At 60.9% G+C, this 14543-nt stretch overlaps 1 protein-coding gene and 1 non-coding gene across 6 annotated transcripts; both read left to right on the top strand.

The window, feature by feature from the left end:
• TNPO2 (transportin 2) lies at positions 1 to 14097 on the top strand. 5 transcript variants are annotated; one of them, XM_047095973.1, is made up of 25 exons: positions 1 to 103; positions 1598 to 1709; positions 2326 to 2401; positions 2484 to 2633; positions 5128 to 5234; positions 5321 to 5454; positions 5547 to 5628; positions 5703 to 5825; positions 5924 to 6042; positions 7114 to 7174; positions 7277 to 7442; positions 7648 to 7800; positions 9135 to 9360; positions 9565 to 9736; positions 10192 to 10278; positions 10358 to 10465; positions 10562 to 10720; positions 11277 to 11364; positions 11549 to 11647; positions 12200 to 12295; positions 12590 to 12665; positions 12942 to 13041; positions 13120 to 13194; positions 13309 to 13436; positions 13520 to 14097. In XM_047095973.1, the coding sequence occupies exons 2-24, from the start codon at positions 1611 to 1613 to the stop codon at positions 13414 to 13416; spliced, it is 2664 nt and encodes an 887-aa protein (XP_046951929.1). In that variant the 5' UTR covers positions 1 to 103; positions 1598 to 1610; the 3' UTR covers positions 13417 to 13436; positions 13520 to 14097. The 5 variants fall into 5 exon arrangements, with proteins under 5 accessions (XP_046951929.1, XP_046951928.1, XP_046951931.1 ...); XM_047095972.1 differs by having other exon boundaries at positions 12560 to 12665; XM_047095975.1 differs by having other exon boundaries at positions 25 to 103; positions 13309 to 13410.
• On the top strand, positions 9416 to 9485 carry LOC124525257 (small nucleolar RNA SNORD41). The gene has a single exon (XR_006965464.1). It is a non-coding gene; the product is annotated as a small nucleolar RNA SNORD41 (small nucleolar RNA).
• Positions 14098 to 14543: the final 446 nt, after the last annotated feature.

The raw sequence follows: 14543 nt of genomic DNA, 5'->3' as shown, positions 1-14543 counted from the left end.
TTTTTTTTTTTTTTTTTTTATTCCCTCTCTTTGGCTCCCTCCTTCCGCGCGAGTCTCAGGAGAAGCCGCAGCGCAAGGCGCCGCTGCTGCCACCCGGGGCCCGGTAAGTGGGCCTTACCCGAAGCTTGACGGGCTCGGCCCGGGCTTGCGTTGACCCCCGCCGGGGTCCGGGTCTGCGCCGCGCGCGGCCCGGCCGTCGGGACCGCGCCTGACTGGGAAAGGCCGAGAACCTGGTTTGGGCCCCATTCTCGAGGCAGCGAGAACGGGCCGGGGCGGGGGAGGGGGAAACCGAGCCGGGCTTAGGGGGTGGGGCCTCGGAGCCCGGCCAGACTCTGGTGCCTCGAGAATCGGGCCAGTGGGGCGGCTGGGGTCGGGCTGGAGGGGATCTGGGGGAAGCGTCTGGGGACTGCTTAGGGCCTGATTGGGGAACATCGCGAGGATCGGGTGTGTGTGGGGGGGCTATTTTGGTGGAGCTTTGGCTGGGTCTGGTTGCGGGAGGCCTCAGTGAAAAGTTGGGGGGTCTTCTTGGACCGTGACAGGGAGGGGCGTCAGACTTCGTTCTAGAGGGCTTTGCTGGGTCTGACTCCGAGGCGTCGCTAGGATCCGTTGGGGGGAATGCTCCGGGCGGTGTTGGCGGCCAGGCCTAACTGGGGGAAGCTGCAGAGATCGGACGAAGTGGGTTTCCGGCTCGAGGTGGTGGGGGGCTTGGCCGAACTTGATTGGGGGAAACAGCAGAGATCCGTCAGCAGGAGTTAATGCTGACTGGGGCAGGGGGCGGGAGGGGGGAAAGACTTGGCCAGACCTGATTGGGGAAAGCGACGGGGACCCGTCCAGGGGTCATCTTTCGTGGGGTGGGCGGGCTTGGCTGGCTGTCTTTCCGAGAGGGAACTCGGACCTGTCTGGGGATTGCTTCGGGCCCGATTAAGGGGAATCTATGGATGGAGTCTGGCTAGGCCAAAAAGAGGAGAGTCTGGCATCCGGCTCAGTTTGGAGGGACAGATTAGAGGAGGTGGCAGGGATCGGGACGATTGGAGCACCTTGAGGCCGTGCATCTGGGGAGGCTCAGGGACCAGACCAAGGCGGAGGAGGCGGCTGGGATCTGGCGGAGCGTGAGGGCCGGATTTCGGAAGAAGAGGGTTCTTTGGGGACCGTGCCTGGACCAGGGAGACCGCAGGGGCCGGGGCGCTGTCGCGGTCTGGGGCAGGGCCGCTGGATGGAGAGGTGGCTGGGGCCTTGCCTAACGGCCGTGAGGCTGGCGGAAGCCGTAGGGCCCGCAGCCGGCGGAGGCAGCATGGGCTGCCCTGGGCCGAAGGCGCCGCGCTGGGCCTGATGAGGCCCCGCCGGGGCCCCGCCACCGCCTCCCGTGGCCCGCTTCCATATCCCCTCGCCTGCGCTCCCTAGCCTGAGACTGCGCGGACGTGGATGGCGCAGCTGGCGGGGACCCCGCACTTGGGCTGGTGTGGATCGGGCGACCCCCGCCTGTCCGCCGAGGGCGCTCCCGTCGTGCTGCCGCTGCGGCCACCTCCACGGCGGCTCAGCCCGGGGCTCACACGGGGCCCCTGGGACCCAGCGCTGACCCTGGCCCCTACCCCTGCAGCTCACCTCGCGCCATGGACTGGCAGCCAGATGAGCAGGGCCTGCAGCAGGTCCTGCAGCTGCTCAAAGACTCGCAGTCGCCAAACACAGCCACGCAGCGCATCGTGCAGGATGTATCCTTCCTTCCTTCCTTCCGGGCCCGGGGGAACTGGGCAGACATCTGCAGCCCCTGAAGACCAGAGGAAGGGGCCCGCTCCCTAATCCCCAGACTCTTGTTCTGTCAGGAGCTACAATTGGCAGAGAAGCAGGGATCCGACCCCTTGGGTCCCACGTGCAGAGAAAATGTGGCCCTGTGGGGGAGGGGGAGGAGGAACACCTTTCACTGGCACGGGGCCGTTTGGTTAGTTTCACCGTCAGGATTAATTTTTTTCAATCGAGGTTTGAAATACTCTGACTTAAAGGTTAAGATACCTAAACCATCAGCAAGTTTCACTTGAAAATATGACTTCCCTTCTTTTTTTAAAAAAGCAGGCAACGTGGGACTGGTGGCGAGCAGGACTGAGTAGCAGCCGCCTCCTTCAGACAGAGAGGCTCGGCCATGCTCCCCCACCACCTGGATGAGTTTCAGGTGCCTGAAGTGCTGTGTTATCCTGGCAGGGAGGTTGACAGGTGGGGCCCCAGGAGCTAGCCACCTCATCCCAGTGGGCAGAGGGACTTTCAGCCACAGGACAGTGAGGGGACCCACCAGGGGAAGGCCCTTGTCTCCCAAGTCCCTTAACAGCCTGGCAGAAACTCAAACAACTGAACCAGTTTCCCGACTTCAACAACTACCTGATCTTTGTCCTGACCAGACTCAAGTCGGAAGGTATGTCCTCAGCGCCCCTCCACTCCAGCCGGACCCCGCTTTTTCCCCTGTGGTCCCCTGACCCTCGGCCCTCTTTCCCCAGACGAGCCGACTCGGTCCCTCAGCGGTCTCATCCTCAAGAACAACGTGAAGGCACATTACCAGAGCTTTCCGCCACCCGTGGCCGACTTCATCAAACAGGAGTGTCTCAACAACATTGGCGATGCCTCCTCACTCATCCGAGCCACCATAGGTGAGAGCGGGTAGTGGGAATCGGCCAGTGAGGACTCCTGAGTTCTCGCTCTCAGCTAAGGAGCTTTTCAGCCTGTTAAGAGTATCAGTTCACTGAAGGCTCCAGTACCGTGGTTGGTAGTTCCGTTACGGTTGCCATCTCACAGATGAGAAAACTGAGGCACAGAGATGTTAAGGGACTTACCCGGTAAGTGGCAGAGCTCGGAAGTGCCAGTGCAGGTCTGTGCTCTGAACCACTCCCCCCGAAATAGCCATTCTTTCTTTTGAGGCCATCACTCAGTGTCTAGGCCCTGAGGGTGTAGCACGTTAGAACCCGAGGCCTCCCTGTCCTGAGGAGTTGGGTGTCTTCGGCTATTTCTCCCCAGTAATGAGATGACACGGGAGTTAGTTTTGTGTTGGAGCCTTCCTGGCTCTCGGAGGGCTGCCTGAACAAGTTAAGGGAAGGACGGTGGAGAATTCTCCAGCTGTTTTCCCCCAAGCCTTTTCACTACTGATAAACACCAACTCAACACTTTGTTACCGGCTTGCTTTTTTTCCCCCACCTTTACTGAGATGTACTTGACCCCCAGTGGATTTATGTTGTTATTCTTTAAATTGTCAGCTTTTTGACATTGCTTTTAGAAGAAAGTTGTATCTAGCTTTTTTTTTTTAAGTTTACTTGTTTAGTTTGAGAGAGAGAGAGAGAGAGAGAGAGAGAGAGAGAGAGAGAGAGAATGATCAGGGGAGGGGCAGAGAGAGAGAGGGACAGAGGATCCCAAGGGGGCTCGGTGCTGATAGCACAAAGCCCGAATTCAGGGCTCGAACTTGCGCACCGTGAGATCATGACCTGAGCCAAAGTCGGATGCTTAGCTGACTAAGACACCCAGCCCCCCCCCAAAGTTGTAGATAGCTTTTAAATGAAAAGATGTTTGTTTGCCATAAAGAGCAGGTAACCTTAAAAACATGCAACAAAGACACAAAAATAGTATTAAGTTGGAATAGATACTGGGCCTGCTAGAAGTGCTCATCTTGGGGCCTGCTTCCTCTGTTAAGTGACCCTTAGCCCCGACGACACCCACTGTGAGACCAGTAGAAGGATCTGGACTTCCCGAGTTCACTAGATAGCCAGGTTCTGCTCTAAGTGTTTGAATTAAGGCATTGAAGCTTCCAACATCCCTAGGGACCCATGGTGGGTTTTTTTTCCCCCCTTTTGAGTCACAGAGGGGTTAGGACACGTGGCCAAGTTCGCACAGACAGGGACAGGGCTGGAACTGCACTCCCGAGTCCTCAGAGCCTACCCACCGCAGGTCACCCCTTTTCCAGCAGAAGCAGGAGCCAGAGTCATCTAGAGTGATGGCAGTGACAGCTTCACCCTGCTGGGGAAACACTGCCACCTCCTGGCTTTAAATCCTATGTCTACGTCACCCTCACCTGTGTTCCCTTCGGCCGTATTGGGCTCAGCCACCAGACCGCCTCACGGCCCTGGCCCTGCCCTTCATTCGCGTATTGTACTTCACACTTGGGCTTCTAATCAGCGGTACGAGGCCTCCCCAAGGCCACGTGGTCCTGCACAACCTGCCTCTGTCACCTCTCAGCCCTCGCCTCCACCTGCTCCCCACCCTCACCACCCCCTCTGCTCAGCCCCTCTGGCTCCTCACCTGTCTTTGAGCACACCCAGCCTGCCTTTGCCCCTGCCCGGGATGCCCTTTCCCCAGGGAGTTGGACAGCATCCCCTCATCTCCTTCAGGTCTTTCTCAGAGAGCTAAGCGTCACCTGGGCAAGGCCTGCTCCGGCCACCCGTTTTTAAATTGCTGTTCTTGGGGCTCCTGGCTGGGTCCGTCAGAAGAGCATGCGACTCTTGACCTCGGAGTCGTAAGTTCCAGCCCCACCTTGGGTGTAGAGTTACTCAAAAACGAAATAAACTTTATAAAATTTTTTTTTTTTTTTACATTTTTTTTTTTAATGTTTCTTTATTTTTGAGACAGGGGGAGGGGCAGAGAGAGAGAGGGAGACACAGAATCCGAAACGGGCTCCAGGCTCCGAGCGGTCAGCACAGAGCCCGACGCGGGGCTCGAACTCACGGACCGCGAGATCGTGACCTGAGCTGAAGTCGGACGCTTAACCGACTGAGCCACCCAGGCGCCCCTAAAAAAATTAAAAAAAAAAAAACGTTAAAAAAATTGCCGCCCTCACTCTCAGCCCTTGCCGGCCATCTTCTCTGCTTTCTTTCCCCCCTTAGCTTTTGGCATCTAGCCTCCCAGTTCTTTTGCTGATTTAGTTTTACCTCGGAGCCTCTCTCACTAGGCAGTCTGCTCCCAAGGGCAGGGCTTTTGCATGTAGCTCTGTGCCGCTTCCCGGGGCCTGCAACAGCTGGCTTACGGTAGGGCTCCGAGGATCTCGAAAGGAGCGTGTAGGGCTTCTGGGGGACCGCGCACGGACGGCCTGTGAGCCAGCGGAGCGCGTGCGCGGCGGGCCCGCACCCAGCCTGAGGCGGCGTCCTTTCCCGGCTGCCCCAGGCATTCTCATCACCACCATCGCTTCCAAGGGCGAGCTGCAGATGTGGCCCGAGCTGCTGCCCCAGCTGTGCAACCTGCTCAACTCGGAAGATTACAACACTTGCGAGGTAGGTGACCGGCTGTGGCCCGCCTGGGCGGGAGCCGGGGAGCCGGACTGGGGTTCACATCCGTCTGCCCGCTCCTCTCCACCCAGGGGGCCTTCGGAGCCCTGCAGAAGATCTGCGAAGACTCATCTGAGCTCCTGGACAGCGATGCCCTCAACAGGCCCCTCAACATCATGATCCCCAAGTTCTTACAGTTCTTCAAGCACTGCAGCCCGAAGATCCGGTGGGTGTGGCTTCCCAGGGTGGGGGCGGGGGTCTGCGGAGGGGCTGGGCGTGGGTGGAGTCAGGGCCGACCACGTGCCCCCTCCCTGCCAGGTCCCACGCCATAGCCTGTGTGAACCAGTTCATCATGGACCGGGCCCAGGCGCTGATGGACAACATCGACACCTTCATCGAGGTGGGCTGCCGGGCTGAGGGTGAGCAGGGCAAGGGCCGAGGGCCCGGCTGCAGCTGATCCCACCCTCCCTGCAGCACCTGTTCGCCCTGGCCGTGGACGACGACCCTGAGGTGCGGAAGAACGTGTGCCGTGCCCTGGTGATGCTGCTGGAAGTGCGGATCGACAGGCTCATCCCCCACATGCACAGCATCATCCAGGTGTGCATGGCTAGCCCGGGCGTGCTGTGGGGTGGGCGGCAGGTGGGGAGTCACCCCGGGCTGGGCCAGGCTTTAGCCTTTTTCCTACCCTGCCCTAGTACATGCTGCAGCGGACCCAGGACCACGATGAGAACGTGGCTCTGGAGGCCTGTGAGTTCTGGCTGACGCTGGCCGAGCAGCCCATCTGCAAGGAAGTCCTGGCCTCCCACCTGGTCCAGTGAGTGCCACTGCTGCCCTCTGTCCCACCTCGGCCCCCACCCTTCTCTGCCTTCCCTCTGGTTGTCTCCTGTGTTAGTCTCGGTCTGTGTTCTCTGTCTCCGCTTACTTTCGATCCCTGTGCGTTTCTGGTTGGCAGGCGATAAGAAGATAATTTCCAATGACTTAAAAACGCGGGGGCTCCTGGGTGGCTCAGTGGGTTAAGCGTCCGACTTCAGCTCAGGTCACGATCTCACACTCTGTGAGTTCGAGCCCCGCGTCGGGCTCTGTGCTGTCAGTTCAGAGCCCGGAGCCTGCTTCGGATTCTGTGTCTCCCTCTCTCTCTGCCCCTCCCCTACTTATGCTCTGTCTCTCTCTGTCTCTCAAAAATGAATGTTAAAAAAAAAAATTTTTTTTTAAATGCGGGAAATTATTGGTGAAAGAAATGAAAAATCAGCAGAGGCTGCAGGCATAGCTGGAAATAGGTGCTCAAAGGATATCAAAGATGTCTGTGTAGTCTCAGACCTACTCCTGTGTTGGCTTTGTCCTCAGGCACGACCTTCCCTCATGGTAGTGCTGTGGTCTTCTGCTTACCTTCAAGCTTAGGAACCTCAGAATAAAGAAATTCTCTCTCAACCAGTATCTCCAGCAAAAGTCCTAGGGCTCACCTACCTTGGCCAACTTGGATCACTCGCCTATCCCCGAGTCATGAATCATTTTCTCCTGAGGTGCGTGGGCACCAGCTGAGGGCGCCTGGCTGCCCTGCCTGTTTCTTCTCTAATCTGGCCCGTCCCAGGGAAGGGCCTCACGTCCTTGCCTTACAGCATGCTAGGGTTCGGCCACCGTCTGAAGCTCTCTGGCGTTTTCAGGGGTCTGGACTTCATTGAGTGGCCAGGTCTGGGTCAAGAGCCCTCGTGGGGAGCCAGGAGTCACGTCAGCTCTGTCCCAGGCACCATGGTTGACTAGGTTGGGATAATAGCCCTAAGTTCCACACACTGCCCCTTGGCTCCTTGTTGCTTCCGTTTTGCCCAGGCTGTGAGCCCTCCTGGGGACCCCTGCGTCCCATCCCAGTGAACAGCCTCTCTCTCCACAGGTTGATCCCCATCCTGGTAAACGGGATGAAGTACTCAGAAATCGACATCATTCTGCTCAAGGTCAGTCTGGGCCGACTGCTGGGTGTGAACAGGCAGGTGAGGGCTGGGGCGTTGGGGCCGCGGGCCCTGGTGGTGCTTAGTGATCTGTCCGGCCTTCCACAGGGGGACGTGGAAGAGGACGAGGCGGTCCCTGACAGCGAGCAGGACATCAAGCCACGTTTCCATAAGTCGCGCACAGTGACGCTGCCCCATGAGGCCGAGCGGCCTGATGGCTCAGAGGACGCAGAGGACGATGACGATGACGATGCTTTGTCCGACTGGAATCTGAGTGCGTGGCCTGGCCTGGGGGGCCTGGGGGGTCAGGGGCAGGAAGCCCAGGGGCTGCCTCTCGGGAGGTGATGAGGGGCCTCCTCAGAGCAGATCGTGACGACTCTAATCACGATCTCTGATCCTGGGGATACGGTCCAGGAGGCTGGCAGCTGCCCAAAGAGCCTCCCTGCTTCTGCCCCCCTCCCCCACCCCTCCCGTCCCAGGGAAGTGCTCGGCAGCTGCGCTGGACGTCCTGGCCAACGTCTTCCGGGAGGAGCTGCTACCCCACCTTCTCCCCCTGCTCAAGGGGCTCCTTTTCCACCCTGAGTGGGTGGTCAAAGAGTCGGGCATCCTGGTGCTGGGCGCCATCGCGGAAGGTGAGTGCCTCTCCGGGCTGGTAGGGGCCTGGCCCCTGAGCCCCTCACTGGTGCGGGACGGTACGGGGCAGCCCAGGCAGGGCTGTGTCCGGGGTGTGGCCGCACAGCTCGGGCGACGCCACCCCCAGGTTCTCTCTGAGGCCTGCCCTGTGCCCTCCAGACAGCTCTGGGATGTGAGTCTTCCCCACGGCCCGTGGGCCTGAATGGAACCCCCGAACCCCACAGTGCACCCCCCCCCTTGAATTCTCACAGACAGCGGTTCTGTGAGGCTGTCGGCACGGTTACAGTCGGAAAAGCGACAGGCAGCCTGCAACGCTTGCCCCACGGCTGGCAGCCCGGTCCCCCGGGCTCAGCGCAAGCCCGATGAGGTGGGGCGCATAGATGAAGAAACTGGGGTGCGGGGAGATTGACGCCATTTCCCCGGTCACCCAGGGCGCGGCTGGGCTTTAGCCTGCCACCGGCTCCCTGGCCTGTGAATCGGAAGTGTCCACTGGTGGTGTTTACGCGGACCTCTGTCCTTTTCGCGCCTTTTGCGCTCCTTCGTCCCGGTGGGACGTACAGCTTGAGTTACAGGTGTCACCAGTGCCCGCCTCAGCCTCCAGGCCTCTCATAAAAGGTTCAGACACGACAACAGGAGCCGTGTGTTTAAAGTTTATCTAAGGAAAGATTTCCTCACATAACCGGCCCAACGTACGTTACGTTAGCACGGGAACGTGAATTAACGGGTTATGTCAGGCGTCCTAGCTTTTAGCGGAAAAGGGTCTCGAAGGATTGACCCATAACTGGTTAAAATAGTCCTTGGGTCTTGGATCATTAGATGGCGTGCTGTTATCTGTGTTCTCCGAACAAGAGATTCATTTGTGGCTTTTTTTCTTTTTGAAAAAAGATGAAAAATAGAAAAAGCACAAATACCCCAGAAATGTTTCAGAAGAAAAGTACTTGGGGTGCCTGGCTGGCTTATTCAGTGGAGCGTGTAGCTCTTGATTTTGGGCTCGTGAGTTCGAGCCCCACGTTGGGCGTAGAGTGCAGGTTGAAAAAGGAAAATTACTTCCCGACCATTTTGGTCACCGTGCTGCCCGGCCATCTGTGAAGTAATGAGTGACTGTCACGGGGTGGAGTCAGTGGAGGGGAAAGGCTTGTCCCGACGCTGCTTCCCATCGCGGCTGTGCCTTTCACCGTTTCTGTGACTGAGCCATCGTGTCTGTGATTCAACCTCCCAGCCTCAGTGTCCCCCCCCCCCCCCCCCATGGCAGGTGCCACTGAGCTCTCTGCAGAGGGTGGGGTGTGGCCAGGCCCAACTGGGCTCAGGCTTGCCCTTGTGCTGGTGCTTGCAGGCTGCATGCAGGGCATGGTGCCCTACCTGCCCGAGCTGATCCCGCACCTCATCCAGTGCCTGTCGGACAAGAAGGCCCTGGTCCGCTCCATTGCCTGCTGGACGCTGAGCCGCTATGCCCACTGGGTGGTCAGTCAGCCACCTGACATGCACCTCAAGCCTCTGATGACAGAGCTGCTCAAGCGCATCCTGGATGGCAACAAGAGGGTGCAGGAGGCGGCCTGCAGGTGACCCTCAAGCGCTGACCCCACGGCCCCCACCCCTGCCCCACTGGCTGCCTCCTGGGAAGTGATGATACTCCCGACCCTTGACGTCACGCTGATTTCTCACGTATTCGTACTGGCTGATCCCGGGTGCATGCCCTCCCCACAACCCCACCCAGGGCCCAGCCCCGCCTGTGGCCGCCCCCCTAAACCCCTTCCCCACTCCAGTGCCTTCGCCACCCTGGAGGAGGAGGCCTGCACAGAGCTGGTGCCCTACCTCAGCTATATCCTTGACACCCTCGTCTTCGCCTTCGGCAAGTACCAGCACAAGAACCTGCTCATCCTCTACGACGCCATCGGCACCCTGGCTGACTCTGTGGGCCACCACCTCAACCAGCCGGTGAGGCCCCACAGCATCTCCCTCTCTTGATCCTCACGTCCCTTTGCGTCCAGTGACCTGGCGGCAACCTCGTGTCGCACGCCGGGGACATGGCCATGACCTCGAGAGGCAGACAGACGGACCCGGCCCCCGCCCTCACCCTGCTCCCAGTCTAGCGGGGGAAACGGTTATGCGACAGCGTGGCAGGTGCTGTGCTGGGGAAACTCAGGGGCCTGCGGGAACCAGGAGGCACCGACCTGGGCTCCGAGGGGGGTGGAGAGGGGAGGCCGGGGCTAGGGACAAGAAGGGCCTGGGGGTCTGGCTGGATGGCAAGGCCCCGTAGGGCCCCATGAGCCACAGCAAGGAGCCCAGACCTCGTCACTCAGGCGATAGGTGCCTCTGAGTCACGAAGAGCCCTGCGGGTTCCAGGCTGCCACCCCCGTGTGGGGGGCCCCAACGTCACGCTTCCTTTTCAGGAATACATCCAGAAGCTGATGCCTCCGCTGATCCAGAAGTGGAACGAGCTCAAGGACGAAGACAAGGACCTCTTCCCTCTGCTAGAGGTGGGTGGGCTCCAGGCCCTCTCCCAAAGCCCTGCCCCATCCTTCCTGAGTTCACCTCTCCTGCCTTCCGCCCGACCAGTGCCTGTCATCGGTGGCCACCGCCCTGCAGAGCGGCTTCCTGCCCTACTGTGAGCCAGTCTACCAGCGCTGCGTCACCCTGGTGCAGAAGACCCTGGCCCAGGCCATGGTGAGCATCGCACCACCCCTGCCCCGCCGCCCGCTCCTCTGCGGCTGCCCCAGCCCGGGCCCGCTCCCCTTACCCGCCTGCCCCATCTGTGCCCAGATGTACACCCAGCACCCTGAGCAGTATGAGGCCCCCGACAAGGACTTCATGATCGTGGCACTGGACCTGCTCAGCGGCCTGGCCGAGGGCCTGGGCGGCCACGTGGAACAGCTGGTGGCCCGCAGCAACATCATGACGCTGCTCTTCCAGTGCATGCAGGTGGGCGGGCCCCTCGCAAGCCTGACTTGCGGCCCGGGGTGTGCCCCGCGGACAACAGGAGAAAGGGACCCATAGGAAAAAAAAAGCTTGTACTTATTTGAAAAAGTGATTCAAAGAAGACATGAGTAAAAGCTCGTTGAAAAACAAGGAGCTCCCGGCTGGCTCCGTCCGGGGAGCATGTGACTCTTGATCCCGGGGTCGTGAGTTCGAGCCCCATGTTGGGCATAGAGATTACTAACAAAAACAAAGGTAGAAAGAGGAAATAGGAAAGCATAAGCCCCTCCAACTTGACGTACGTGCGCACCCCCAGTGTCTCCGGACGGGCAGCAGTTAACCCCTGCCCCTTCCTATAGCGGTACCGTGAGCGAAGCCCTGCAGTTCACGGGCCCCGAGTGCCCGTGATGGGGCCTTTAGCTTCCATGATGGGAAGTGGCAGGGTCAGGCCGTTCTCCAGGGGCTGCCCCCCTAGCTGGCCTGCCGGGAGGGATTAGTTTGGGACCCCTGCTGGTTGGGGGGAGGGGCATCTTGCCACACCAGCCCTGCTCTGACCCCCCAGGACTCCATGCCTGAGGTCCGGCAGAGTTCCTTCGCCCTCCTGGGAGATCTCACCAAAGCCTGCTTCATCCACGTCAAGCCCTGTATCGGTATGACGCCCATCTTGTCACCCCCGTGACCCCAGCCCTGGCCTCGAGTGATGGAGAAACGACCCTGGGAGGACAATGACCAGATCGGGATGTATTCGTACTGTCTGATGGGGTCTGCCCGGCCAGGCCCGGGAGCTCACCCTGGCTGGCCCCCCTGCCCAGCACTCTTCTTTCTCCCCACCAGCCGAGTTCATGCCCATCCTGGGCACCAACCTGAACCCTGAGTTCATCTCTGTCTGCAACAATGCCACCTGGGCCATCGGCGAGATCTGCATGCAGATGGGTGAGTGTGCTGCAAGTTGACGGGCCCCGCGCTGTCACCCACATCCGTCTGTTCCCTGCTGAGGGCAGGCCCCTGGGGAGAGAGCCCCGGTGCTCCTTGAGGATTGCCCCAGTTGGTCTGGCAAGAAGACCTCTCTGAGTGGTTTCCGCCGGGAGACTCCCAAATGGCTGAAAGGCCGTCTGTGATTGGTCTTCCTAAAGAGGCAGGACAGGCGGCCTGTTCTGACTGGACTTTTGGCGACCTCCCGCCCCCACGCAGTCGGCCCACTGGGATTGGTTGGGAGACTTTGGCGGCTTTCTCCCTCCCCACCTACCCCCACAGGGAATCTGGGCAATGCGGTCTCGCCCCGGTGTTGGAGCTGTGACTCCAAGGAAGCTTCTGGCGTTTGGAAGGCTTGGGTCTGCCCCTGGTTGGCCACGGGTCCTGAGCGGGGGACCAGCTGGAGAATGTTCTCCGTTCCCTCAGCGGTTGCAGGGGGTCAGTGCGTAGATGCAGCTGAGGTCAGCGTGGGTGGTCTGGGCTGTGCGGGGCTCTGACTGACCGGTCCCCCAGGGGCAGAGATGCAGCCCTACGTGCAGATGGTCCTCAACAACCTGGTGGAGATCATCAACCGGCCCAACACCCCCAAGACGCTGCTGGAAAACACAGGTGGGCACCAGGCCTGAGCTGTTGCCGTCCCCTTACCTGGATGGGGTTCCCAGCCGGGAGGGTAGTGCCGAAGAGACCTTGGGAAAGAAGCAGGGAAGGTTTCTGGGAAGACGTGGAAGGGGGTTCTGAGGAGAGCCCCGAGGAAGATGTGGGCCTCGGGGGAGACCCCGGTCGGGCCTGTTCCCTTGGGGCCCATGGGGCGGGGCTGGTGCCTCGTGCCAGAGGCCCCGCCACGTACCGTCCCGGGGCCGCTCGGGGTTGCAGGTCGCCTGACGAGTCCCTCTGCCATTCCAGCCATCACCATCGGCCGCCTGGGCTACGTGTGCCCACAGGAGGTGGCACCCATGCTGCAGCAGTTCATCCGGCCTTGGTGTGTGCCCCCCTGCGTGGGGCCTGCGTACGGTGGGCCGGGCGGCAGGGCGGGGGGGGGGGGGGGCAGGCCCGCCCCTAAGTGCACGCGTCCTGGCCCATCGCCCGCCGAACCCTCGCTCCCGCCACCCTGCGTAGAAACACAGCGCACCCCGGCCCCACCACCCGCTGACCTGCCGCTCCCCACTGACCCCCCCGCCCCCGCCCCCCTCCACCACAGATGCCCATCCTGCCCCAGCCCTGCCGGCTCACTGCCTGCTGCTCGCCTCCCCCACAGGTGCACGTCCCTCAGGAACATCAGGGACAACGAGGAGAAGGACTCGGCCTTCCGAGGCATCTGCATGATGATAGGCGTCAACCCCGGGGGCGTCGTGCAGGTTGGGGCAGCTGGGCCTGGAGGGAAGGCACGGGGGCCGGGCCCGGCGGCCCCTCACACGGGACCTGTCGTGTTTCAGGACTTTATTTTCTTCTGCGACGCCGTGGCTTCCTGGGTGAGCCCGAAGGATGACCTTCGGGACATGTTTTATAAGGTGAGCTCCTGCGTGGCCCTGCCGCGATCCCTGGGAGTCGGGGGAGGGGGGCCGAGCTCCTCTCGCTCTGGCCTGGGGCGCCCCTCACCCCCCTGCCCCCCGGCCTCCCCACAGATTCTCCACGGCTTCAAAGACCAAGTCGGGGAGGAGAACTGGCAGCAGTTTTCTGAGCAGTTCCCGCCTCTGCTCAAGGAGAGGCTGGCCGCCTTCTATGGGGTCTAGATGAGCCTCGCGACCGCCAGGTGAGGAGGCTGCCCGCGAGGGCGCCGTGGCTGTTGTAGGGGGGCGGAGGGGTGCAGGCCCTGACCCCCGCCTTTCCCCACAGGTTTCTGTCTGCGTCGTTGGAGGGGTTGCTGGGGAGCACGCTGCGTCCGGAAGTCGCCGTGCCCTGGTCGAGGGGGGTTAGGGAGGAGTGAGCGGGACCCAAATCCAGACGCCTTCCCCGTCCACCTACCTGCCACGGGTGTGTGTGGCCTGCCGGCCAGCGGGCGAGTGGGTGGGGTCTCCACACTCATCCTACAAACAGGGGAGGGGGGTGGGACTTCTTGGCAGCAAGGGCCCTTTGCTCAATCGGGGTCACCTCGGGCAGCCCACCTGGGCCAGCCTCGTGGGAGGGAAGATTCAACACGGCCGACCGAATCCGGCTTAGGATGAGGCGAGGGGAAAGCAGGCGGGGAGGGGGGTCCTTGTAGAGACACGTACACTCACATGTACACACGTGGCCACACGCATGTGCGGCGCTGCAGCCAGCCAGGCTGGGCCAGCCGCCCCACCATTTCCCCGACTGCATGGAGACAGTAGAATTAGTGAACCCCTGAGTTAACCCGTAAGGCCTTCCGTGTAACCTGCATCTAGAGTTTAAGAAGCTTCTGCTGTTTTGCCGGAATTGGTGACTGGGGAGGGCTGGGTGGGTTGGGGGGCCTCCGCCGGGACCCTGGGGCGGGGGAAGAGGACGGCTGTCTTCAGGCCGCCCGAGTCAGCTCGCGCACGCTTCGGACCTGCTCCGCACACTTCCTGCCGGCTCTGTGGCATCCACAGCCTGTGCGTCCCCCTCCTTGTTGTGTCCCAGCCAGAAGAGTGGGGACTGCCGGAGTGGCCGAGGCTGGCCAGGGGTTGCCCTTTCTCCCCCCACTGTGCTCCAGTGACTTTTGAAGACGCTGGGCCAGGACCTTTTTCCTGAAGAGGGCTGGGGGCAGCCAGAGCTGCTGACCTCTACTCCCTGCGTCTCTCCATAAGCAAGTCCGTTTCAAGGGCAGTCTGTTTCTCTGTGCTTCTTAAGAGCCCTCCTCTCAGGTTCCAGCCGGAGTTTTAACACGAGGGCTGGGGCCAGGGCATTTAATTGGTGGGGA

Source organism: Lynx rufus, unplaced genomic scaffold (genome assembly GCF_022079265.1).
Source record: "Lynx rufus isolate CCGP_SWC_20201006 ecotype Redwood Valley unplaced genomic scaffold, mLynRuf1.p SCAF_4, whole genome shotgun sequence".
NCBI lineage: Eukaryota > Metazoa > Chordata > Mammalia > Carnivora > Felidae > Lynx > Lynx rufus.
Note: the sequence above shows the minus strand (reverse complement) of the source record. Positions and strands in the feature narration are given on the sequence as shown.